This window comes from Paralichthys olivaceus, chromosome 12, assembly GCF_024713975.1.
Source record: "Paralichthys olivaceus isolate ysfri-2021 chromosome 12, ASM2471397v2, whole genome shotgun sequence".
Taxonomy (NCBI): domain Eukaryota; kingdom Metazoa; phylum Chordata; class Actinopteri; order Pleuronectiformes; family Paralichthyidae; genus Paralichthys; species Paralichthys olivaceus.
The window spans coordinates 10,308,444-10,334,044 of record NC_091104.1 but is presented as its reverse complement, the minus strand read 5'-3'; the positions used below and the strand labels follow the sequence as shown (position 1 = coordinate 10,334,044).

General features: G+C 40.9%; 2 protein-coding genes across 4 annotated transcripts; both read left to right on the top strand.

Annotated features, from left to right (window-relative positions):
• The first annotated feature begins 264 nt into the window (after positions 1-264).
• Positions 265-20,751, top strand: fyna (FYN proto-oncogene, Src family tyrosine kinase a). Of its 2 annotated transcripts, XM_069535654.1 has the most exons (13): positions 265-455; positions 1,724-1,833; positions 9,495-9,745; positions 12,129-12,225; positions 12,767-12,865; positions 13,105-13,208; positions 13,816-13,965; positions 14,105-14,269; positions 14,776-14,955; positions 15,370-15,446; positions 16,109-16,262; positions 17,925-18,056; positions 19,101-20,751. In XM_069535654.1, exons 3-13 carry the CDS (start codon positions 9,505-9,507, stop codon positions 19,307-19,309), a joined length of 1,608 nt encoding a protein of 535 aa, XP_069391755.1. In that variant the 5' UTR covers positions 265-455; positions 1,724-1,833; positions 9,495-9,504; the 3' UTR covers positions 19,310-20,751. The 2 variants fall into 2 exon arrangements, with proteins under 2 accessions (XP_069391755.1, XP_019953757.1); XM_020098198.2 differs by lacking the exon at positions 1,724-1,833 and having other exon boundaries at positions 266-455.
• A 152-nt stretch (positions 20,752-20,903) lies between these two features.
• LOC109636262 (E3 ubiquitin ligase TRAF3IP2-like) lies at positions 20,904-25,348 on the top strand. 2 transcript variants are annotated; one of them, XM_069535656.1, is made up of 10 exons: positions 20,904-21,495; positions 21,739-22,178; positions 22,280-22,413; positions 23,052-23,145; positions 23,341-23,537; positions 24,372-24,460; positions 24,551-24,619; positions 24,710-24,814; positions 24,896-24,970; positions 25,063-25,348. In XM_069535656.1, exons 2-10 carry the CDS (start codon positions 21,766-21,768, stop codon positions 25,231-25,233), a joined length of 1,347 nt encoding a protein of 448 aa, XP_069391757.1. In that variant the 5' UTR covers positions 20,904-21,495; positions 21,739-21,765; the 3' UTR covers positions 25,234-25,348. The 2 variants fall into 2 exon arrangements, with proteins under 2 accessions (XP_069391757.1, XP_069391756.1); XM_069535655.1 differs by having other exon boundaries at positions 23,010-23,145.
• Positions 25,349-25,601: the final 253 nt, after the last annotated feature.

Below are 25,601 nucleotides of genomic sequence, written 5' to 3'. Positions count from 1 at the left end.
CTACATACTTCAACTTTAATATATAGCGTTTTATAGTAAATATCCATCTATATGATAAAAATCCTTTTCTACTGTTTATAATATTTTCCTATTTAATATTCGTGCTTGCACAGACACACCGAAGGAAATTTCTTGTATGTGTTTAAACCCACTGATTCTAATTGTGATTCTCATTTTTCTTCTTCTGTTACTAAAAACACAAATAGTTTTCTTGTGAAGGTGACACCCGGATGTGTTGCGTGTTACGGTGCTCGTGTTGACGCGCGTCGCCCTCGTCATCCTCTGTGCGCACGGCGGCGACAGGAGCTGAGGACTCGGCTGCAGAGACGACTCCTGCTGCCTCCGCTGCTCCGCTGCTCCGACCGAACACTGGCAGGAAAAGTGCGAACACACCAGCGAGGCTCCTCCGCGAACGTCTCCCCCGCACACCGATGGATTAATGTGATTTTTCTGCGGTAAGTTGCGTTTCTTTTTTTGTCCCCCCCCCTCTCTCCTCTTCCTCCTCCTCCTCCTCCGTCTGCGTTGAATTTCAATTGGTGCACCCGCCTGGTCCCCCCGGTTCCACAGCCAGATGGATTCCTGTCGAGAGAGAGAGATAAATAACACAGAGTAGGTTCACTGAGGATGATCTGCACATGTAGCTGTGATGGAGACACACACACACACACACACACACACACACACACACACACACACACAGATGTAGTGGTGGTGTGTGTTTTTGTGCTGTTGTGATTGTGGAGGGGCTCTTGTGTTGCAGCAGCAGAGATGGACGCGCTGCAGAACAGAGCTGACCACTGAGGCCACGCACACACACAGACACACACACAGACACACACACACAGACACACACACACACACACACACACACACACACACACACAGAGGCCTGCAGACAGCCTCCGATTTATTGATTTCCCTCTAAATAATTGTCACACACTCTTGAAGGGAATCACATCAACATACTGTTAAATATCAAATTAAAGCGGTGTCATAATCTGGTTATATGAAGTGTGGAGGTGCAGCCATCCATCTTGGGTTGATATTGTGTGTGTGTGTGTGTGTGTGTGTGTGTGTGTGTTGTGACGTCCTGAATGTGTTTACATAGTCACCTTATGGCCACAAAAAACAAGTCGCCATAACATAGATCATTATAGCCTGAGAGGAAATCATGTTTTAAGGTTAGGTTCAGGTTTATGTTGAAGTCATGTTTAGATTTACATTAAGGTCAGGGTTAGGTTTATGTTTCGGTTAGATTTAGGTTTACGTTAAGGTTAGATTTATGTTAAGGTTGGGTTTACATCAAGGTTAGGTTATGGGGAGGTTTACGTTAAGGTTAGTTTTAGGTTAAGGTTATGCTAGGTTTATGTAAGGTTAGTTTTAGGTGAAGGTTATTTTAGGTTTATGTAAGGTTAGGGTTGGGTTTACGTTAAGGTTAGGTTATGGGGAGTTTTACGTTAAGGTTAGTTTTAGGTTAAGGTTATGTTAGGTTTATGTAAGGTTAGGGTTAAGGTTAGACAAGTTGTAACTATTCTCAATTTAAAAGTCAATGCTGTGTGTGTGTGTGTGTGTTTGTGTACATGTGAAGTAACTCAAAGTAGCAGTTGTGTGTTGGTTTACAAACAGCAGCATCATGCAGTCTCTGCTCTGTGACACAATTGTTGTGCGTGATGTGTGTCACCTTTGAATGAAAGGACTAACACACTGTGGTTCATTCCCTCAGGCCCTCTGTGTCCATACAGACCAACCGTTACTCTACTGAAGCTGGCACACGAGCTGTGAATCCTGGGATTTCAGGATGTCACGTTCCCATGGAATGTGTCATCATTAAAGGTGTAGAGCTCAATAAAGGTTCAGTTGGTCAATTTATTTACAAGATATCTAGTAGTTGTTTTTGTGCCTCTCAAGAAATGTCACAGGGAAACCATTTAGAGTTCCAGATTGGAGGAATAGTGGATTGACATTGGGTACTACTTATATCTATAATTGTTCCAGTCATTTCTGAGGCAAAAATGCTTAACATTAGATCTAAAATGACGATTTTCTGCTCTACAGTGTCTTAACATGATTGTGACCTCACTTTTGGCTTTGGTCTGTTGGTCAAACATAATTCGACCCGTGAAGACACCTCAGGGGTGGGAAATTGTGATTGGCTTGTTTTGCTGTTTTCTTCTGTTTTGTTGACTCAACAATTAATCACCGGAATGGCCCACAGTTGAGAGCATACCTCCACCAAGGCCAAACAACCCTACACATAATTGTGTTGTTCTTATGGTATAAAAAAGGACATGGTCTGATAACCTCAATTATATATTTATCATGAAACATAGTCAAAGACACCTGCAAACACTTAATCTGCGTCAGCATCAAAGTTGAATGGATTCTTCTAATCCTGAAAACAAATAAAACAACAAACAGACATTGGTGAAAATATAACTTTTCTAAAAATACTCCATAGATAATGTTTTCAGTATGGATTTATCTGCTGTTGGCCGGCAGTGGCACGGTGGTGCAGTGGTTAGCACTGGTCTGGCAATACACTGTGGCGATCTGTTCAGGATTTACCAATATCAACTGGGAGGGGCTCCAGCCCTCCCCATGGCCCTCAAAGGATAAGCAGTGTAGATAATGGATGGATGGATGGATTTATCTGCTGATTATTTACTGGATGATGTAAATGTCCGTCCCGGTTTCCAGATTGAAGTCGACATGTTCAGATGTCTCGTTTTGTGCAACTCAAAGATAATTTATGATACAAAGTGGAGAAAAGCAACACATGCTCACATTGTGTTTAAAATGATTTCATTCCTCCGATAGGTGTTGGATTTTTTTCTGTCAACTGACTAATCCATTAATCAACTAAGAGCTCAGCTCTACATGCAGCAGCTGTATGGCTGTTTCCACTCGATCTGTGCACTGACCATTGCCCTCCACTGGCATGAGAATTGGAAAGAATGATTACAAATCCCTCAGTGCAGACTGACAGGCACAAGCAGCGAGAATCTGCTCCTGCTTCTGGAAAAAAAATGAAAAAGAAACATTAGTTCAGGTTTCTCTAATTTGGCCTTTTATGCCATTCGGAAAATGTCTGCGTACGAGGCACAAATCTCGCTGACTGACTGAATGGATGTTTACAATGGGCTCAGTGATTTAACAAGATGACTCAACTTCGAACATTGTGACACCAAAAGCAAAGTGAGGCTTAAACCCACACATACATACTGTATGAAGCTCAGCTGTGGGTTTTATAACTAGCTTTGAAAGCCTTAACACTGCTTCTCATTGTGCAGATAATCATGCAGCGCAGTGAAATGTGGCCATTGTCTTGTTGTTGATACACTGAATGAACTCAGTTGTCCGACACAAGCAAATATTGTAACTATTCAGAGAATGGCAGCCATAAGGACGAGACTGTCAGAGAGTTGTTCTTGAGTGTAGTAAACAGCAGCAGGTTTGAAATGAATTCAAATGGAACACAACTGATAACTGGTCCCCATTGGGTCATTTCTTTAATGACGTATAACAGGTTTTATTGTGGTTGAATGAGGTCGTTATGAGTGGGAGGGCTGTGGGTGGTTTGACCTTGTATTGTGGCATGTCAATGATCTGAGTGTACAGGGACCCCACACTTCAAACTGAACAGGCCCGTCTTGTGTAGAATTGCAGAATGAGTGTGTTCTCTAAGTTCTGTGTGGTTAAATAATGACGTTTGTTAGGAGATGTGATAATCAGCTGAGCGCATTATTACAGTTTGAGTCAAACTTCAAAGGCTCAGTGCTGCCATTTTCTATTTCACTGTGATTTTTGTTAAATACGCCGAGAACCAACAGTTCCTTTAAATCCAGTCCGGCTGCACTGGATCCACACCAACATTTTAAATTTGAAGGGTTTCTTTTTTGGCCCATGTCCGATCCAAGTTTCAGTATTTTTTCAGTAATCCTGCTGACAAATAAACAAACCAACAGATGGAGGTGAAAACATCACCTCCCTGGTGGAGGTAATAAAGAGCAGAATAATAGGGGTCTGCTGGTTTCCAGTGTGTCTCCATTAGAGCAAATGCAATGACAAAGACAGATTAATCAATTTCTAAAATAAATCTTCATCTCAGCCTATACTTTATATAAACAATAACCGTATAATGAAGTAAAGGGAATGGATGAAGAACTATTAGTATAATCAAAAATAAATCTATAACCACTTACACTCCGCCCTATGATTTGTGCTTAATGCAAATAGCTGTTAAAATATACATGTGCAGCTTGTATTGACTCCTCAGGCCTTATCAGACATATGGTAATGAAGTAGGGCTCCAGCTAATGACTATGTTAATCAGTTACATTAATATATATATGTGTCATTTATATTTCCAATGATCCATCAGTTGCTATATAAAATAAAGAATCATTGATAAATACCATCATGATGCCAGAGCTAGATGTGATGTCTTCAGATGCCGTTTTTTTCAATCAATATTCAATCAATAATCCAAAAGCCAAAGATCTTTAATGTACAATGTTGTAAAGAGAGAGACTGTGTTCTGTGTATAAACTATTAAACGATTAATCTTTTTAAAAATTTTCTGTTGATCGATTTAATCCATTAATAATCAGATAATTTAATCTCTACAGTCACACACATCCAGATCTTTTATTCCCTGTCACACAACATCACGCTGCACATATGTCTGTTTCTCAGGCCTCATTGACCGTCTCCTGTTTAATCCATCAGTTCTGCTGTGTGACCCTGACATGTCTGTCTATTTCATTTAGTTAGTTAGTTAGCTTCACTACAAATGGACGAGGATCTCATTATGGCTGCCAGCTCCGTGTGTGTGTGTGTAGATTAACACTTGTGCCTGTACAGCATCAATATAAAAGCCTTAATTTAATGAATGAATTTCTAGTTGAGCCCAGCAGTTGTGAGTAATGTGGAGGCATTGACCTCATCCTGTTCATCATCTACTTCATAGTTTCTTTTATCTTCTTCTTCATCTTCTTCTACATCATCTGTTTCTTAATCTTCATCTCCTTGCACATGTTCTTCATCCTTTAGTGGTCTTTGTCTTTGCTTATTTCTTGGTCATCTTTTTGTCTTCATCTTTGTCTTCTTTTTCTCCTTCCTCAGCTTCTTCTTCTTATTCATCTTCTTCTGCTTCATCCTCTTATTCTTCTTCCTCTTCTTTATCTTTGTCTTCTATGTTTTCATAGTCTTCACTTCCTGATGTGAACGAATCCTTCTTCAGCAGATATGGCCTGACATCATTTCAGACTGCATCTTGAGCCAACCAAGATGAGGAGCATCAGTGGGATATCTCTGTCCGCGTGTGTGTTTTTCGTGTGTCCACCCTCACTTTCCTCTCTTATCTCCTCCTCGTGCTATTAACCGTTACAAGACATTACGTGTCTCCGATCCCCGTCCCCTTCGGACCTCGCTTATCACGCCAGTGTGGTCCTCTCGGAGGCAGGCTGTACATCTGGGCCTGAGCATAGCGTGATGAGCGTTCGCATAGGCTGAAGTGGTCATGCGATATGCAGGCTGTGCGGAACTAGCCCTGTGGTCGTGATGCCTTCATGTGCTCAAATGTTGCGAGGAGAAAAACGCCGTGCCACAGGTTTGGAGGGACGGAGCAGGCGAGCACGTCTCTGTATGTGTTAAATGATGAAATGCAGGGAAAACACCCACCTCAGACCCAGAGCTCCATCTTGACACATTGATATAATCCATCGTGTTGAATCATACGTGTAATTGAATCACAGAGACGAGTTGTCCCTTGGATCTGAAAGCCACTGATGAATGCCTCCGACGCTCTTATTGTATGGAAAATGTGGAGAATCTGCCTGTAACTGTCGAACGCACTTCATGTTTCTTATCTCCAAAGATGGCGGATTTTTTTGCACCTATGCAGCAACGTCAGTCACAACTCAGACATGATTCATATACAAATATTAACCAAGCAAAAACTGTACAATAAAAACAATACCTGAAGGGACCATGTGTATATAAACAAAACAAGATGGCCTACTTCTGCGCAGCAGATACGTTACATGCTGGTGTATTAAAGCGATGCTAGTCACAGGCCTTCTTACTTGAAGAGCAGGAAGATTTTTATAATCCCCACAGGCAGCACGACGACATGAGATCTCCCCTCATTTACTCTGATCCCTCCAGGAGTGGAGCCTGTGCTATTTCAATCACTGCAGTCAGAGTGCCCCAGTTCATGTTTGTATGCATGTGCATGTGTTTTTGTTTTAGACTCATGCTTCCTGTTTTCCAAAGCTCAGGAAAGTTGCTGTGTCCTAAAGATGATTGCCTCCACTTAGTCTCTTAGTTAGCAGCATCGCAAAAAAACTACTGGACTGATCTCCATGAAACTTGGTCAGAGACCAACACATTTAATTTTGTTGCACATCCGGATCAGGGGCGGATCCTGGGATTCTTTTCTCTATCATTGCAGGACAAGGCGTTTTTTTCCCCAGGGAATAATTAACATGGATCTGGATGAAAAAAAGTGTCATATTTAGGGGAGTGATCTCCATGAGTGTGTATGTTACTGCCTTGCCTGAGGTATGTACTCTACTGAGTGACATTCTCATTTTTCCCCATCAAACAATCTATTGATTCTTTTTTTATTAATTGTATAATCTATAAAGTGTCTGCAATTATAAACGCTCTTCATAATAATAATGTCCAGACCCCATGGTGCTGCCTTTATGGTCCAACCAACAGAGAGAATCTGCAATTTAGGGGCAAAATCTTTCATCTCTAATCAATTGTCCGACTGTTACATTGTCATGTTGACAGTATAAGTTTCATTTCTGCAGGTTTGGAGAAGCATGAGCTTTTCTACCTGAAATTGAAACAATAGGCTAAACGTGTGTATTTGTGCTGCAGTGAAGAGGCTGCTGCAAGATGTGAGACGGTATTAAAGTCAAAGATGTATTTTCGAGACGCTTTCGTCGCACTCCTCCTCCGTCTTGTGTTTCAGTCTGTGGGCTCAGCTTTGGTTGGAGCTCATACTGCAAAGCTACTGCCGGGCTCGTCTCTACTTCTGGGTATTTTATGGGGTTTTATTGGCAGTAATGAATTACAGTGTACTCCCTCTCTCTGCAGTGGCTCCCATCTTTGAGTTAGTTAGGTGTAAATACTGTAGAGGACTGAAAATGTGCACAGGTGGTGAATTCTGTATTTTCTGGGCATGTATTTCATCTTTTGGATTTCATAAGCCCTCTTTAACACATTAGTGAGTTTTACTATACTGTAAAAAAGTTATATCATTGAGAGTCCCCTTAAATTCAATCAAGTTGTACCAAATTATACACACTCATAGGTTTGTATATATAAAGCTTTCATCAAGATCCACAAATCATTCCCTGGAAATCTGTAAATCCAAATCCAGCATCAAGTCCACAAATGAAGACGTTATAAAGAATTATGACATTTCCTGCTTATATTTTTTGCCGTTCTCTGCAATAATAGTCACAGACCAAGAGCTGGTTGATCATTAATGCCAGAGATGTTGTTCAGTCCCTGAACAGATCTTTCAAGTTCTTGTCTTCGACTACATGCTGTACTTGACTTGTTTGTACCCTGTTGGTTGTGCTTGTGTAGCAGTGTGCAACAAGTGAACCATCTGTTTCTGATGCTTCAGCCTTTTCTGGCTTGTAAATGTAAAACAGGCTCATTCACTCTGTGTAGCTTTCCTTGTTACCAATTTAGCTCTTGGAGACATGTCCTTCAAGACATGTCTCTGTCTCCAAGAGAAAAGACTTCAAAAACCTGACACGTCAGCATTTTTGGGTAGTCCCTTAACCTGAAAATTTGAAATATAGGGCTTCAGTTATTATTTTTATTTCATCTATTACTTTCCTCATTGACAATTTGTTCTATAATTTTGGCAAATATTAATAAAACCACTTTACAAAGAACAATTCACATTTAAAAAGCTGGAATCGGATTTTGGCAGTGAAACACATTTCATGTTCGTCTTGTTCCATTATTCACCCGTGACAGAAAAGAGGCACCACCTGTGAGTCAGCCGACTGCGCTGTTATCGTGGGTGTAAGTGAGTCTTTAGCTGGGTCAAGAGTTTCTCCCTCTCCTCCTCCATCTGCTGCAGCGCTGGCGTTTGCCCCGAGCACCACTTCTGTAAACAAGTGTGTTTCCAATTAGCCGTTTCCGACGTTAGCTGGCCGCTAATGTTGAAGAAAGACGCTGCTGCTGTCGGCGGCCTCCTCCCCGGCCATGTTGCAACCGGATTCATGAACTTTAAGATATAATATGTAACAATTCTTCATCAAAATGTATTGAAACAACTAGATCTATGTTATGTATTTAGTTGACTTATGTACTTAAATTATCCAAAATGTTCATAACAATGTTCAAACCCAGAGGAATCCCCAATTGTATTCAATTTTTTTCGTTATTGCTTTGATTTACAGACCCTGTAGTGGCTGAATTTACTTTTCACATATGGAGAACACAGCTGGAGATTGTCCGGGTCAGATTCTTTTCCCAGGAGCTAGGTCCCGGCATCGGCCCTTATCACCAAAACTCACGATATCTCGTTGTCTTTGCAAGTTGAAATCTTCGTTAGCATCTCCTACGTGTGTGACGCCTCTTTTCATCCTGAGATATTTGGATTCTTGTTGTTTTCAGTTTTGTGTCCGTCGCGTCATCAACACACCAAGTTGCTCGAATTCCCTGCTGTATTCTCACACAGGCTCACTCGGACATTATCCAGAGTTTCTGTTCAGTTTGTTTGCAGCAACCGACTCTGACATTTGCATTCACACACACAGCTTCTATTGAGTTCAGTGCAGGTTTGAGAGCTGTTCTATTGCACGTTTAAAGTGGGGTGGGCACAGTGAACTGAAATGTGCATAACTGGGTCTATAAAGATAGTCAGGCTCTTTTTAATTGGTAAAGCAGGCTGCCTCACTTATGACAGAAACTGATTTAGCTTTGCTTCAGTCTCCCTCATGAGACTCAATGAGACGTTTGCAGTGCGTTTTATTTCCGTGCATTTAAACTCTGCTGTGAATCCATAGATGGGCGTCTGGCTCCTCGTAAACCAAACAAAAATAACGCGCATGCCAACTTGTAAATACAATGGCCGGGTGTAAAGTGTGGTCGTGCGGTAAGAGGGAAAAGCAAACTATGATAATTAGTGCAGTTAAATTCTTTTATGGCAACTTAAGCTAAATATTCTCAGCACAGTGTCTCACGTCAGCATCAGTTTGTACACAAACAAACACATTATCTATACACTCCAGCTCTGTCACATTATGCTCCTCTGTTTAATTAGTAATGGACATTAAAGTATTGTGTTTAATTTCAGCCTAATTGAAAGATTCTTCATGAAGGCTCAGTCGCTCTCAGAGGAAGCTTTGAAATAATGGAATAGTGAATCATAATTTCCCCAATGGAGACGGTATTTGGAGCTATTACTTTACCTTGGTGCTAATTCCGTCTCTTCTTTCTCTCTTCGCCCACAGAGAGTAGAGGATGGGCTGCGTCCAATGTAAGGATAAAGAAGCAGCGAAACTCACCGATGACCGGGAGACCAGCGTCTCGCACAACTCGGGATACCGCTATGGGTCCGACCCCACGCCGCAGCACTACCCCAGCTTCTCCACCATCCCTAACTACAACAACTTCCACAGCGGCGCCTCACAGGGGGTGACCGTGTTCGGAGGGGTCCACACATCCTCGCAGTCTGGGACGCTGCGGTCTCGGGGAGGAACAGGTGAGGATTATATGTCCCTTTTTATCTTGCTCTTGGCAAGAGAGTGTTTTTCTCTAAGTAAAACGTCAAAGTGGGCTTTTAAGACAAGGTGACACTAACTGAGATATGTTGCTGTCATTAAACGGGGTCGAATTACAAATGGAGCAATTAGAACGGAGAAATAAAATGTCTAAGCTGCAAAGTTGTCTCAGAACAGCACTCACTGGCTGGCTCTCAGCCAGTTTTCAATAAGTATTAATTTCAGGTGAATGAAGATGTTTTCAGACATTAACTCAGGCAAACTGAGTTTGCTTTTCACATATAAAGGATGATTGTTTGGGTCAGGCACCAAAAGGAAAATGTCCAGAGCGTTCAGGTGAGGGGTTGTGTCTGGATAAAGCAACAAATGACGTATAAATTCTGCTGTGGGAATCACATTTTCGGGCATTGGCCCTTATCACTAAAAGCTCTCACATTTTTTTGTGTCTTTCCAAGTTAACATCTTCTTTTGCATCCCCTTCGTGTATGACACATCTATTTCATCCTGAAACATTTGTATTCTTTCAGTTTCGTGTTTTTAAAGCATCAACAGTCACTTTTCAATAGGGGCTGATGGGAAAAGTTCCAGGAAAAGGTCTGGCTTACTCAGACATTTGCGTTCTCACATACAGCCCCTGTGGAAAATGTCCAGACTTCAGTGCAGCCTAATATCAGCGCTGTGATTAACTTCCGACCTTATGATGCCACCTTTTTGTGTTTTTACTTCTGCCCAGGTTTGGTTGCTGATTGTTAATCTTTACGTGCTTAACTTCTGTGTTCGAAACATTAATACTCACACCAGCTGTATTCTCACATGGACTCACTCATTTTACTTTAGAGCAACATTTTCGTTCTCTCGTATAGCCCCTCGTCCAGACTTCATTTCATGTCTGAAAACACCTTATTTTGTCTCCTGGAGAGTTCTAACTTAAAATTTCTGAGACAGTGGATGATCTTAAATGAACTCCACATTGTCATCTTCTTTGTGTGTGATGTGTGTTTGTGTGTGTATACCAAAGTTAAGATGTGATTTTTCTCCTGTGTGTGCTGATATTGTGGCACTGCCATTAATTCATCGTTGAAGATGAATGTCCACCGGCTGCAAGTTAATGGAAAACAGAGTGACCTAAATTATCACCAGTGTTCTGCGAGGCACATCTGACGACCAGAGAGATCAGACATTGTGCTGAATAGTGAAAAGTGTCTCTGGGCTGGAGTAACGTGCATCACAGTGTCTTACTTAAGATTTCAAACATGCATACGATGTGTGATGTATAAATTAACAGCATCTCAGCTACTTTGGGCCTGTTTTTTTTCTGAAGGTTGATCCCAGCTCAGATAAACACTCAGCAACTGCGGAGTCAGCACAGTCAGTGTGTGTATGAATAAGAGATTACTCCAGGAGGGCAGCACAAAGAAACATGGAGGAGTTAAATTTAGAAAGCCTCTCAAATAAAAGTAAAGTGGAACAGAAGTTAGCAGAGGCCTTGTCTGACCTCTGAAGACTGCAGCATGTCGGCCTAAGACACTGAGTGCACTTTTGCTCATTGTAAAGCCTGTTTTCAGTTGGTGCTGCGTTAACAGAGAAATGTGCTGGGCCTCCTTGCAGCAGTTGTGGCTCAGAGTGTCCAGGGACGAATCAGATCACATCAGAAAATGAAATCACTTCACAGTTTCAGGCTTATTAGGAGATACGGGGACTCCAGGGCTGTTCCAGATCACATCAGATAAATTTGATTGCCCCCTAATCTGGACCATGGCAGCGTTAACTGTTCACCCGCCGGTCATGGATGATGCTTCGTCTGATAAAGAGGAGTCAGGTTTTATGTGGTTGTTAACAAAAAAGGGAGATTTTATTTACTAGCATGTTAAACATGCAATGATTATGTTTTCTGCCACTTGGGGGCAGCTTGTTCCAAATCATTCCAATCATCAGTGTCAGCTGTCAATCATTCTGTTTCTATAGCATCAAATAATTAACTGAAACCAAATTTAATGGAATAATTAGCAAGCACATATATGAGGTTGATAAGAACTACTCAAAATGACAGAAACAGAAAAATGTATTTGACTTGTATTTGAACTTTTTAATTTGGTCCATGTCTCATCTACTAACATGGTGGAGTCAGGTTTTATAACCTATACGGCAGCCAGCCACCAGGGGGTGATCAAGACGTTTGGCTTCACTTTTTAAACTGAAATAAAGCAGTAGATGTGATATAAAGAATAAATGAAGTGATTGTTATTGGTGTTTTATAACACGCAGCCCATGTGTTAGACATGAACAAACCACAATGAAAATCCCCTCTATACAATTCATCTGTGCTGCTCTCACCACAACACGTAACGCTTTGTCTCCCTGCAGGGGTGACTCTGTTTGTGGCTCTGTACGACTATGAAGCCAGGACCGAGGATGACCTCAGCTTCAGAAAGGGGGAGAGGTTCCAGATCCTCAACAGCACGTAAGTGTGAAAATATCTGCGTGACACCATTAGAAGGGTGGCGGTCGTGTTTTCCTGCTCTGTGGCGAAATGTTGTTTTCATCGACACAGGCGGAGGAAACTAGTCTGTAATCTGTTGAAGACTCGACCTGGTTTATGCAGGTTGTTACAATTAAAATCTGACAAATTTCTCACATTTTAATGATGGCTGTCTCACTGTTTGCGTCACAGGAATAAAAAACATCTTGTTAGAATCGTGAGTAAGAATCAGAGACAGGCTGCGTCTGCTTTTATACAATAAAAAAAATGTTTTTGTAGTCTGTTTTTATGTGATTTCTAATGAGGTGACGGACAAAGCCAATAAATATGTGCATCCACTTGATTCAAATGGTTATTTGTCGATGACCAGGGTTTCTGCTGGGTCTTATAAAATCTAAAAATGTCAAATAAATACATAAAAATGTTATGTACTAGGTTTAAACACTGATTAAGTGTTCAACTTCATCTGTCTCTGTTTCTCACTCCATCCTCCATCACTCTCTGTCCTCCTCCTCCTCCTCAGTGAGGGAGACTGGTGGGAGGCTCGTTCTCTCACTACAGGTGGAACTGGTTACATTCCCAGCAATTACGTAGCTCCGGTGGACTCCATCCAAGCTGAGGAGTGAGTAATACTTTTTTTTATTTATCTTTTAACATGAGCACACGCTCTCTCGCACAGTCTCAGCTTCAGCAGCAGAGATCATATCATAAATATTTCAGAGCTCATCTTGCTGCCTTTTTGTTAAATGTGGCATAGCAGCACGAACAGAAAGAAAGAGTTCAGAATATTGGTAAAAAAAAAACTATGTTCAGACCAGATGTTATGCTTCGTAGTTTGATCCCATGTTTTTCCCCCTGCAGCTGGTATTTTGGTAAATTAGGTCGAAAGGATGCAGAGAGGCAACTTCTCTCCAATGGCAACGCTAGAGGCACTTTCCTCATCCGTGAGAGTGAAACGACTAAAGGTACTTTCTGACTTGGCTGCTTCCAGCACGCTGACATGTTGAACACTTTTAAACTTCAGGCAACAGACAGACGTGTGAATAAATAAAGATTTAGCAAAGTGCAAATTAGAAGCTGTTTATTTATAGAAGAACTTGAAAAGAAATCATCAGACATTACAACTTAAAATTCAATTAATTTATCATTAGTTTGTCAGTTGCTCCACATTCATTGTCCTAAATTTTTGCACATTGTGCTAAATATACACTCATTAAAAAACTGACACACATCACATGTTCTATGATCCCTTATGAAAACCAGCATGTTTCAGTGTTATCAGATATTTTCCTCCATTCTACTTGAATTGGTCAGTTTAGTTTTTTATGTTTCGTGTTGACTGTCTGTCCTTCCCATTCTTGTGAACACGATATCTCAATGTTCACTTGGACTCAAAGATGAACTGATTAGAATTAGAACATTTATATCTCATGTCTGCCTTATAGAGAATAAGATAAACGCAAAGATGAACTGATGAGTGGAGTTCAGTGGTCAAATGTAAAAGATCAAGGTGACCTCCACATGAAACTGCGCTGGGTCGGTAATCCTACTTTATCGCTGTGTCTGTTCCAGGGGCCTACTCCCTCTCCATCCAGGACTGGGACGACATCAAGGGAGATCATGTCAAACACTACAAAATTCGAAAGCTGGACAGTGGAGGCTACTACATCACCACCAGGGCCCAGTTTGAGACGCTGCAGCAGCTCGTACAGCACTACTCTGGTGAGAGTTATGGGGGGGGGTGTAGAGGAACTTCTTGACCTGACAGATCTACTGCACGTCTGCTTTTCCTCTTGTATAAATTCCAATGTCAAATGGTTTAATACGTCTAATATACTTATAAATTGCGTGCTCGATCTAGCCAGGGCTGCAGGACTGTGCTGCCGCCTGATTGTGCCGTGCCACAAAGGCATGCCCCGTCTCACCGACCTGTCCGTCAAAACCAAAGACGTGTGGGAGATCCCGCGAGAGTCTCTGCAGCTCATCAAACGTCTCGGAAATGGCCAGTTTGGAGAGGTCTGGATGGGTGTGTACCGTTTTATTGTCAAGCTCTTTTGGCACAAATGGAAAGAATTGTACAGCTGTAAGCGATGTTGCAAAACATTCTGCGTGTGTTGGATCATTTCAAAACGAACACCCAGCTAATGTTACCCGCAGGGAGGAGTGTTTGCTCTCAGTGATTTCATTTAAGACTTTGACTCTGCATGATCTCAGTCTATACTAACTGGATCAAGATTGTTCCATGATTTCTGATGGGACTCAGGATCTGAACCAGCCTTTTAGACCAGTTCAAACATGTCACCTCTTATGTAGATATAATAGAGATTACCCTTTGTATCAAGTTTTCCAGATATTACAATCTCAAGGTAACTGAAAACTGCAGCAGATTTCATTTCATTCCATATTTCATTCACTGAATCATATTTTTTTAATTTGCTGAAAATCTCACTTTGGCATTTCTGCTGGATTTTATTTGCCAATCTCTCTGGTAAATGAAACTTTAACAACCTCTTTAATTTTCTTTCTCGTCAGGCACGTGGAACGGCACCACCAAAGTGGCAGTGAAGACCCTGAAGCCCGGAACCATGTCCCCCGAGTCCTTCCTGGAGGAGGCTCAGATCATGAAGAAGCTCCGACACGACAAACTGGTGCAGCTGTACGCCGTGGTGTCCGAAGAACCCATCTATATCGTCACAGAGTACATGAGCAAAGGTAGAAGCTGAGTTCAAAGTGACATTATGAATATTACATATCCATATGTGCACACACCCACACAGTGTGTGCATAATTTACACATCTGCATGGACAGTGCAGTACGTGTTCTTCTTCACAGCGTGCTGCTCATTCCCATGTCCACGTTACTGGACTGTAGAAAACACAGTATAATACAGTAGTTCAAACAGGTGTGGTTTTTAACTGCAAAGATTTAGCTCAGAAACCCTGAGATCCTCAGTAACCACAGTAATGACTAACAAATAAATATCTGAACCAAGTGTAACGTGTGGCAGGAATCCCAGAAACGATGTCACAGTAACAACAAAATGTTTTGATCCAAATCTGAGTTCAAGCAGCTGAAACAGCAGAATCCATTTGTTTCATCTGTTTTCTTTTTTTTTTCTTTTTTAGGGAGTTTGCTTGAATTTCTTAAGGACGGAGAAGGGCGGAGTCTGAAGCTGCCAAATCTGGTGGACATGGCAGCTCAGGTACGAAGCTGAATGTGATCAGACATCTACAGGGGAAAAGAATATTTTAAGAGCGTTATCGTCTTTTAACCTATCCAGCTGTTAGCAGTGAGTTTCATTAGGGCACTTCTCACGTTCGTGGAACTAAATGACAGAAAAATATTAAGTTGCATACAGCGCACTGTTGTTTTTCATTCTGGCTGCTCGGTGATCACTTTATACGAAGACCACATGGACAACACGTTATGTACAATTAGTGCAGTTTGTATTTCATCACTTCCTGTTGGTTGATAAGAAATCGTACCTCATAAAATGGATGTGACGGTCTGGGTCCATATCTTGTGGTGGTTATTTTATTTAAAGAAATTAACCAAACACTCAGTGCTGGACTTTCCCACATGTCCGTCTTTATCAACATAAGCATGAACCTGGTTGAAAGGCGACAATCTTATCGTACATGAACAGAATAGATTTGATAGAGTTGAGTTCGTAGGAGGAGCACGATTTAACTAACCTGAGAGAAACATGACGCCAACAGATGAGGCTGTTGTATCCAGGCAACAGAGTATGTCTTAAAGGAGCAGTCCATAATTCCAACTGACACAAAATCTACATAAATTTCAGATTTGATGACATTGGAAGTCTTTGTTGATATTAATGTAAAATAAAAACTTGTTTCCCAGGTGGCTGCAGGCATGGCGTATATTGAGAGGATGAACTACATCCACCGAGACCTGCGCTCTGCCAACATCCTGGTCGGAGAAAGTCTAGTGTGCAAGATCGCTGACTTCGGATTAGCAAGACTCATCGAGGACAATGAGTACACAGCCAGACAAGGTAGACTGGTTTATTCTGTATAATACAAGTTTTCATTTATTGTAGTGCTATTAAGCAGCATTTTAATCAAAAGTCAAATCAGATGTGTGGACTATATGATGTTTTACTCAAATATTAACAATCTACTAGTTCATACTAGTTTTGCAGGTTCGCTCCCACTGTAACATTAAATATTTGTGTATTATGTGTAGCATTTAAATTCAGTGTTTTAATTATTACTCAGCACTTAAACACTTTCAAATCACTTATTAAACACATGTTATATCTCGGAGCTTACAATAAAGCTGCAGTCAGTGAAACACTTTTAGTTCATTGATCCCACTCTGGAAATGTTTTTTTGTTTTTTCTAATAGCATGTTGATGGAATAGAGATTAACTTGTGACTCGTTCATTTGCTTTATCCGTCGTCTGATTTTCAAATTTCTGCAGTGGCCTCTTCGTCTCTAACCGCAGCATCTTCTAAAAACCTCATCGTCAGAGGAAAAAGTCGGCGAGCTGGCAGATGACTTATTCCATGCAGTCAATTCCAAGACACATGTTGCACACACACACACACACACACACACACACTCATAAGAACACATGCTAATGCTCAGAATAATTACAGTAAGGGGGCAGGAATATGTCCTGGTGACACCAGTGGAAAACAGCAGTGTGTGTGGTTACACTGTGGCACAGAGACAACAGAATATCACATTCACAAAGGGCACAGTGCAGACTTAAGACAGAGCCCATGTTAAATACACAAATCAATCTGTCACTGTGTATCTTGTTGGAAAGAATCACACAGACGTCGCACCAGGGGGACTTCCAGACCCTGTTAGTCACTATGTCAACACGCTCGCTCACTCGTTTGTTAGAGTTTTAAGTGTTTACCTCGATCTGCGCCAAATGCAAACTGAGACGAGTAGAGATAATCGAATCTTTCCTTTTTATTCCCTGGTGTTCTCACGTCTCTGCACTAATAAAATCACAGATGAAGGAATAAATCCTTCCAGACAGGCTGACCTACTTCCTCCTCAGGTTGTTGCTTTAATTATCTCTGACACGGAGGTTATGTTTTCACCCGTCTATTTCCTTGTTTGTTTCTTTGTTCTTGTGACATAGGTCAAGAACAAATCCAGTAAAATTTGTGGTGGATCTGGGCAAAGGGGCGAGTCCAGGAATTTTTGGGAATTTAATAGTTTTTATATTCTCACCAATTTCTCAGAAAATAATTAATGTGATTGTTCAATGTGTCCGAATTGTATATTAACAAATTCTGTACTGTACATCCTTTGAGGGTTGTGGGGTACACTCTGGACAAACGATCAGTCTGAGGACAATTAGGAGTCCTCATTTAACCCAACTACAATCTGCATGTCTATGGACTGAAAGCAGGAGAACCTGGAGAAACAAGGACACCATGCAAACTCCACTCAGACAGACCTTAGCTGAACCAGGTTTAAAATGTGCAAACTACTGCACCACCACACCGCCCTGCATGGACCTCAATGAAAGAAATCAGGCATATTCAGAGAACTATGGTTAGGGTTGAGTGTGTGTAGTTAGGTGCAGCTTGATTAATTTAAGGGGACTGTTGGGCCTCTGTGGAGGCATGAACTCTACTGACTTTCTGCGGAAATCACAACATGTCAAGCATCTTTTCTGAATTTCTTTCAGGTGCCAAGTTTCCCATCAAGTGGACGGCTCCGGAGGCCGCTCTTTACGGGAAATTCACCATCAAGTCTGACGTGTGGTCGTTCGGCATCCTGCTGACGGAGCTGGTGACAAAGGGCAGAGTGCCCTATCCAGGTGAGTGTGTTCAGCTCAGTGGATTATGTGATCTCTTCAATTCGCTGGTGTTTGATTAACACAGTGTGCGGGTGAGTCTTCAGCCATGCTTCTGAATGCTAAAAAAAACCCAGCACGTTGCATAATTCACATTACGTTGTGCATAATGCAGAGAATTGTTCCAGATGACTGTGACAACATGTGAAATGAGTCTGTGTTCATCTGCTCCTGTGGTTGTTCCTTTTTAGCTGCATTATAACGCATCATACTTAAGTCTCCTACGTGAGGTGCAGAATAACAGAAGAGAAGAAAGCTACATTTTTGAAATTAAAGAATTATAATAAACCCATTAGCACGAGTGGTGAATGACCACCGGCTTTTTCATGTGTATGTTCTGGTATAATCATCGTTTAAGCTTCGCGATACAACCTTTAATTGCTAGCCCGGTAGCTAGTGGGCTGTTCGATCACTCGTAATGAATCATGATTATTAATTTCCATTTGCTGTGTAACATGAATAAAACTTTAATTCATCACCTCATCTGAAAACACGATTTCCACCACAACTCCCATAATTCCACGCTGCTTCACACTGTCATCACACTAGATGTTTTTTTTATTGTTTTGATTAAGAGACCCCTAGTGGCCAACGTTAGATATTGTACGTTTCCTTGTGACCTCGTTTAAATATATAGATTGAAACTGCACTGGCTTGCAGAGACATATAAAAACAGTATAGAAGCACTTATTCTAGTCTTAGTTAGTATTGAGCTGATATATATTTTTATCAGTTTTATTTTTTACTTAAATATATATTTGTGCACAATGTGATCAAAATAATATGTAATTGTAAGTAAATTAAAGGTGCATCAACAAGCTTTAGAGCTTTCTATCAGTCAATCACACCTTTAACTTTACTTACTTTAACTCAGATCTTTAAAATATCCAAACAATGTTCATGTGAAATTTCCAGAAAAACAAGACAGTTGCATCAGGGTGAGGTAGTTGTTTGAAGGCTGCGTTGTCAGTGATGTTTATCTGCATTTCTCCCTGATCCTTCCTCCAGGCATGAACAACCGCGAGGTGCTGGAGCAGGTGGAACGAGGCTACCGGATGCCGTGCCCGCAGGACTGCCCCGTGTCGCTGCACGAGCTGATGGTGCAGTGCTGGAAGAAGGACCCGGAGGAGAGGCCGACCTTTGAGTATCTGCAGGCGTTTTTGGAGGACTACTTCACTGCCACTGAGCCCCAGTACCAGCCCGGGGATAATCTCTGAGCACCGCCGGCCTCAACTCATGTCATTTCACGGGCTCTCCACTAGAGAGAGCCAGACTCCACATTATTCTCTCTCTCTCTCTCTCATCCTGTGGCTCTAACCATTTTAAAGGCTCATTGACTGACTTCTTGACTTCCAAGCTTCACACATGCACACACACACGCGCACGTACACACACACACACATGCACACACAGGGACGGACGGCTGCTCTGTCAGCAAAATGACCATCACTTCAGTGGATGTTTGTGAGGTGGGAGGGGCGTTTGAGATGAAATGACTGCCATGGATGAACCAGATAAGTTGTGTAACTTGTATGTAGTGTAAATACAAAATGCTTGTTTACTTATCTTTTTTTTTTCTTTCCTTTTATATTACTTTTGATATTTTGGAAATATGTGGGTTTTGTTTTTTAATCCGAGGTTAAAAGTTATTTCAGATTTACGGCTCGTAGAGAAATCGCGTGCGGCTCACAGTTGGTAACAAATGGTGACACATGATAATTGTAGGAATGCTAATAGTTAGACGTCATGGACCGAGATCTCTCAGAGGTTTTTCTGGGAGTCCACTGACCTTTTTTACGGGGTTAATCTTGACAGTACTCCTCTCTCCTCTTCTCAAGGAACTTAGATGTACTTATAACACCTGTTCTTGCCTTTTCATGTTTAGTAATATCTCTTCTAATGTAAGGGAATGCCTTCATGCTTTCTACACAGTAACGTAGTGCATCATGGACTCTTCCACCCAAACTTGTGCGGCATCTTGCACTGATCTCGAGTGCATTCATCGCATTTCAGCTTCGGCCAAATGATTTTTAAGAATCGGCTTAAAGTAACTTTTAGTTTAGCTTAATCCACGGGGGCTGGCGTCCGCTCTCGACTGCAACCATTGTTCGCCTGACTGCTTATTATACTGACAATGTTTTAAAATGTATGTTTCATTAGGGAATGGCAGCAGGCTGTGTAAGAACTCGCCGTCTCGCTTCAGTGGCCAAACAAACAGCCACTTCACGAGACGGGAATGAAGGATGTGTTCCTTGTGTTTGTCCCTCCATAATGTGTTCCTGGAAATAACATGTTGTTTACGAGACCAAACGTGTTGACTTTTTTTGTGTTATTTTGCTCAGCATCACGGCCAGTCTCATGTGTCCTTTAAGCAACACGATTATGTGATTTGCCGGAGAAATGTGCAGCTCCGGACCACGTTTTTATCATCCTCAACTGTCCAACTTCTCTCCCCCGCGTGAGAAGGAGCATTCCAGGAAAATACACCTTGTCTGTGTGTATTCATTTTGCTTTTCATGAGCAAAAACTAGATTTTGTACAACATATTAACCCTAATTCAGTAGAACACCAACTGTTTTTGGTCTCTCTGCATTATTTATTGTCTCTGTCTGTTACTTGTACACAGCTGGTTTTGAAATAAACAATCTTGCCATCATCAGCCTGTGACTTGGAAACAATGAACACTTGTCAGTAACTGTTCTTTTAAACTTTCTCCAGAGAACATTTAGCACCATAGGGCCAATTTTCTCCACCAGCTCTGTGTAAATACATGCAGCTCACGACTGCGGTGTCCAGGAGAGTGATTAAGTTTTTCTGGTTTTCCTTCAGTCTGGACATGACAAAGATAACATGACTGAACTCACTATATATGCAAATCACTTTGCAAGTGCCTAACTGACATCTGCGGTGCATTGACTGATTTAGTGCTTCTTTAATTTACTCCACAAAGGAGGTTAGGTTTAAGTCTTGATAGTGAGTTAGAATTATGCAAAAACTACTCAACAGATTTTTAAGAAATGTTGTAAAAGGGGGGAACATGACCCGAGAAAGAACCTAAAACAGTTTGGTGTGGATACGCATCAAGGGGGGGGATCCAGGAGTTGTTTGTTTTTTTCACTTTCTTGTTATATTAAGAATATATAACACGTTTAACCTCTTTTTCACATTTTCATATCCTCCTAATCTGCTTCCAATTGCTGAGGAGAATATTTTGTGTTAGGTCACAGCTCCCAAAGACTCAACTTTCCTGGCTGGTCTGGCTGAGCAACACAAACACTACATTCTTGGCTCTGATTGGCTGCAGCTCAAGCAATGGAGAATTTGCATATAGCAGACTTTAACACAGACACACACACACAAGCCTCTGCACTGACAGGAGTGTGAAGAATCCAGCAGAGAACAGGTAGGCCATTGTTACTCTCTCCATTCACAATGAATTGTTCAATGACAGTAAGAATAAGAATGTGTTTCACATACCACGTGTGTACTATTCTCTGCATGCATGTGACATTATTTCTTGAGAGTCTTTGTCTGTATCTATAATTTAAAACATTTCTTAGTTCAACTATTATTTAATCATACAACTAACTTTACTAAATTATAGGTCAGGCTGTAAAAGTAAAAGTTCTTCCTCCTCCACCCACAGAAGTGCTGCTGGCGTTTCCTGGTTAAGATGAAGAAATCTGAAAAAGTATCAGAAATGAAAGTCTCCTCCACCACAGCCGACTCCAAAAGTTCTGTGCAACTCATGAGGCCTGTTGTCGCTGTAAACCAGATTTTTTACGCTAAACCACATCATGAAAAAGTTCCACCGGACGCAGCTTATTTCTGCCACAGCCACTTCAGAGGTGGACAAGTGAGCCATGCGTCAGGGAGCTGGCCTCCTCATGTGGGGCAGCAAGTCCAGCTGATGGACCACAGGCAGCTACGAGAGACTGGAGCAAGTTTTCCCAGGATAAATCTCCATCATCCCCCTCATCGAGGCTGGGACCCACGACCTGCAGACACCAGACAGAGAGGTAGCTGCTGGGACTGTGGACCAAACATGTGTGGAGCAGCAGAGCCTGCAAACAGAGACACACCTGGGTAACTCTCTTGTATGATGGTGTCTAGAAATTCATCATGTATAATTCGTATTTGGCTCGAGGATGAAAAAGGATGAGATAAATGTTTTTTCTGACTCTCAGAGGGGAGTACGAAGACAGTTCTCAGCCTCAGAGTGATGAAGAAGAGCTTGAGCCTCCGTTGCCGCTGAGATCTGATGACGAGTTGCAACACTACAGTCCCTTTTTACCTCCTCACCACTATACACACAACTATGGTAAGTATTTTTTTTCCTGTTTTGCTTGTTTCTATTTTATTTATAAAAAATAGAAGAAGTATTCACTTCTTTTTTGAAATCATTTTTACTTACTCACTTATTATATTTATTTATAGTTTAGTTTGTTTCAGTCGAATCCAGAACAAGACCAAATAATTCACCTATACACTCATGAACAAGAAGAAAAGTTAAATTCACCACCTCCCTTCCCCTAAATAACATAACATATATAAACACAACATAACATAAATATAGGTCACTTTTTAAATGGATTTTTAATAGAAAGAACAACATAGAAATTAAAATATATATATCCTCTCTAATACGTGACTCATTGTCTGAATTACCTGAATGATTTATTTATTTTTATTAAGTCATTATAACACATTGTACAGTATAAGTATGAATAATATACAAGTCTGATTGTAAAAATGTAGGTTTGAGTGGATTTTTACTTTTTATTTATTATTACAATTATTGTTTTTTTCAAATGTTTTAAGAGAAACTACACTAAAAATGTTTTTACCAGTATATATGGATAAAAAAATGTTCATACACGTGCCGTCATCCAGAAATGTTTAACCCTGTATTGACAGGCCTTCATCACACTATGGATGTCCGGTATTATCACTCTGCAGGGGAAGGGCAGTATGACCTCAGATACCAACCTCAGCCTGGCCCCCCCTCTGCTTCCATCCAGCACAGAAGACCCTGTGATTACTCCCCAACGTGGTAAAAACAAAACCACTTCTAAATGCAAATACAAAAATATGTTCCCTATAAACACAAATGCATAAAGTCCCCCCAAGGTCACGGCTCATGTGTTTGATGCTGCAGCAGCCTCTACTTTGCATATTGCAGACATATCCCATGTCTCAACAGTTCTGCAGAAAATCCTTTGTTTGTTTTTCCTTCTGGCTGCTTCAGGCACCAACGTCATGATAACTGTTTGAGTGACAGTGTGGCACAGGCAGGCGTCTCGGTTAACGTGCCGCAGTTCTCCATCCCCCCTGTCGAGGGCGTGTCACAGGTCAGTGTGATGAACCTGAGCTCTGCTGGAGCTGAGGCACCTGTGACACATCCACATGAGAGAAGAAGAACCATCAGTCTGCCTGATGAGTGCCGTGAGTCGCTTTATCCCAGTGTGTCAGTTGACTCTGCTTTTTGGAGTGAGGCCTGTTTGAACTGCTCCTTTTATATTTGAGCACAGAAAAAAATGATCACAGGAAAGAAGAAACGAAACTATCCATGTGAGAATTTGACACACAAACAGTTTTCCATTTTCACAAAAACATCAGCTGGGCATGTTGGGTGTGTCGTTGATTTCTTCGCTATGAACCTGCCAAGCCTGTTTAGGGGCTTACTAAAATAAACCAAAATACAATTAAAATTAAAGATGAACACGGGACATTTATCTTGACTTCCACAGGACAATAATAATTTGTCAAGAATAATATATTAAAATGAAAGCAAATCTTTGGCTGGCAATGTTTATAATCATAATTGAAAAGGTAATCATAATCCAGCAGTAGAGTCAGCGGAGTGTAACCAGCTAAACACAAAAAAAACGATTTGTATCCGGGGTGACAATTCATAAACACATACACATAAGACTGTAGTTTGGACAGATGTATTGTGGTAAACACTTTACTTTAGGGTTTTACACTACATGATTATGCAAACAAATTATTAAAAATGTTTTCAGTGAAATGCCGTCCAATACAAAAACACCTTCAAAATGTCTCAGTGTAATCTCTAAAAACTAAAAGTTTCGATTTCACTAAAATTCAGATTCACTCCAATATTTAAATGGAAAAACAGGAAAAGTTTGCCCTCAAGGTTTTCTTGCCAGGTACATTTGCATATGATTAATATGCAAACGGTTAGTTTGTATATATATATATTCATATATTTTATGTATAAAACATATGTTTTTTTTACTTTTTTTCCCTTCTTAGGAAACATTTTTATAACGTATTCTTCAGACGTGCGCTCAGAAATGGTTCCTTTCGTAGACTTCCTCACAAAGCAAGGTTTTCGTCCAGCTGTAAGTTACAACCTACAGGTTTGATTGAAAAAACTTTTGAAGATAATCTGAGTCTTAAACATTCAACAAGTCCTGATTTCAATTTCACAGATCGACCTATTTGAAGACCCTATAAGAAGCCTGGACATCAACAAGTTGAAAGACATTTACTTAAAAGACGTAAGAATCTGATTTGAGCAGCACTAGTGTATATATTTTTCTTTTAAGATTCTGAATACGTCTAAAATGTGTGTATATTTGATTTTACAGCCATCCTACCTGATTATCATCGCCATCAGTCCAAAGTATAAAGCGGACATCGAAGGGTTGGTAGTGGACGATCTCGGCCTTCACACTAAATATATTCACTCCATGGTGAGACAGCATTAGCTCTTAATTTAAATGAGATGTAATCATGTGGAGACATTTATTTAAATTTAAATCCTAATCTTGCAGATGCAGAATGAATTCATCCAACAAGGCAGCTTGAATTTTAGATTCATACCAGTTCTCTTCCTCAGTGCCTCCCAGGTCAGAGCTCTGCTTGATAACAGTTACTTGATAAATTCCTCTATCTTCTCTTCTTGAATTAATACATTTAATGCATGAATGTCTTTTTACAGAAGCACGTCCCCTGTTGGCTTCAGAACACACGTGTTTACCGCTGGCCACACGACACTGAGGATTTGTTACTGCGACTGCTGAGGGAGGAGAGATACGTTCCTCCGCCTGTTCCGATGGAGCTCACCCTCATCGTCAGGCCTGTGGCCCTGAGTGCCGCAGCGACACTGTGAAAAACAATTACAATCGAAATGGATCCAGAACAAATCAATGACAGTTCATGTTTTATGTTTTATTGATTCAAATGTATAGTTGTTTAAATGTTTCAATAAAGTTTCTTTTCGTGTGTGTTAATATGCACTGTATTTATATTTTCTATATGTTAACGGGGGGTTTACCTGAACCTTTGAGCAGGCATTTCTAAGAAGAATTGTCATAAAACTAGGTTCAAACATTCATGTTCCTCTAAGGGTGAGTTTCAACATCAGTGATCCCAATACATTTCATATCTCGCCACCGTTTGGTAAAAAATATAACTTGCACTTTGAACTTTAGACTTTGATGTGACAAGCATTAGCTAATGTTAACAATCTGAGGTGCA

Coding starts and splice junctions, on each gene's coding strand:
- LOC109636262 (XM_069535655.1), top strand. CDS start 21,766: ATGAAGAAATCTGAAAAAGTATCAGAAATGAAAGTCTCCTCCACCACA. Junction 22,179..22,279: donor GCAAACAGAGACACACCTGG/GTAACTCTCTTG, acceptor TCTGACTCTCAG/AGGGGAGTACGAAGACAGTT. Junction 24,815..24,895: donor CTAAATATATTCACTCCATG/GTGAGACAGCAT, acceptor CTAATCTTGCAG/ATGCAGAATGAATTCATCCA.
- fyna (XM_069535654.1), top strand. CDS start 9,505: ATGGGCTGCGTCCAATGTAAGGATAAAGAAGCAGCGAAACTCACCGAT. Junction 13,209..13,815: donor TGAGAGTGAAACGACTAAAG/GTACTTTCTGAC, acceptor TGTCTGTTCCAG/GGGCCTACTCCCTCTCCATC. Junction 16,263..17,924: donor TGAGTACACAGCCAGACAAG/GTAGACTGGTTT, acceptor AATTTCTTTCAG/GTGCCAAGTTTCCCATCAAG.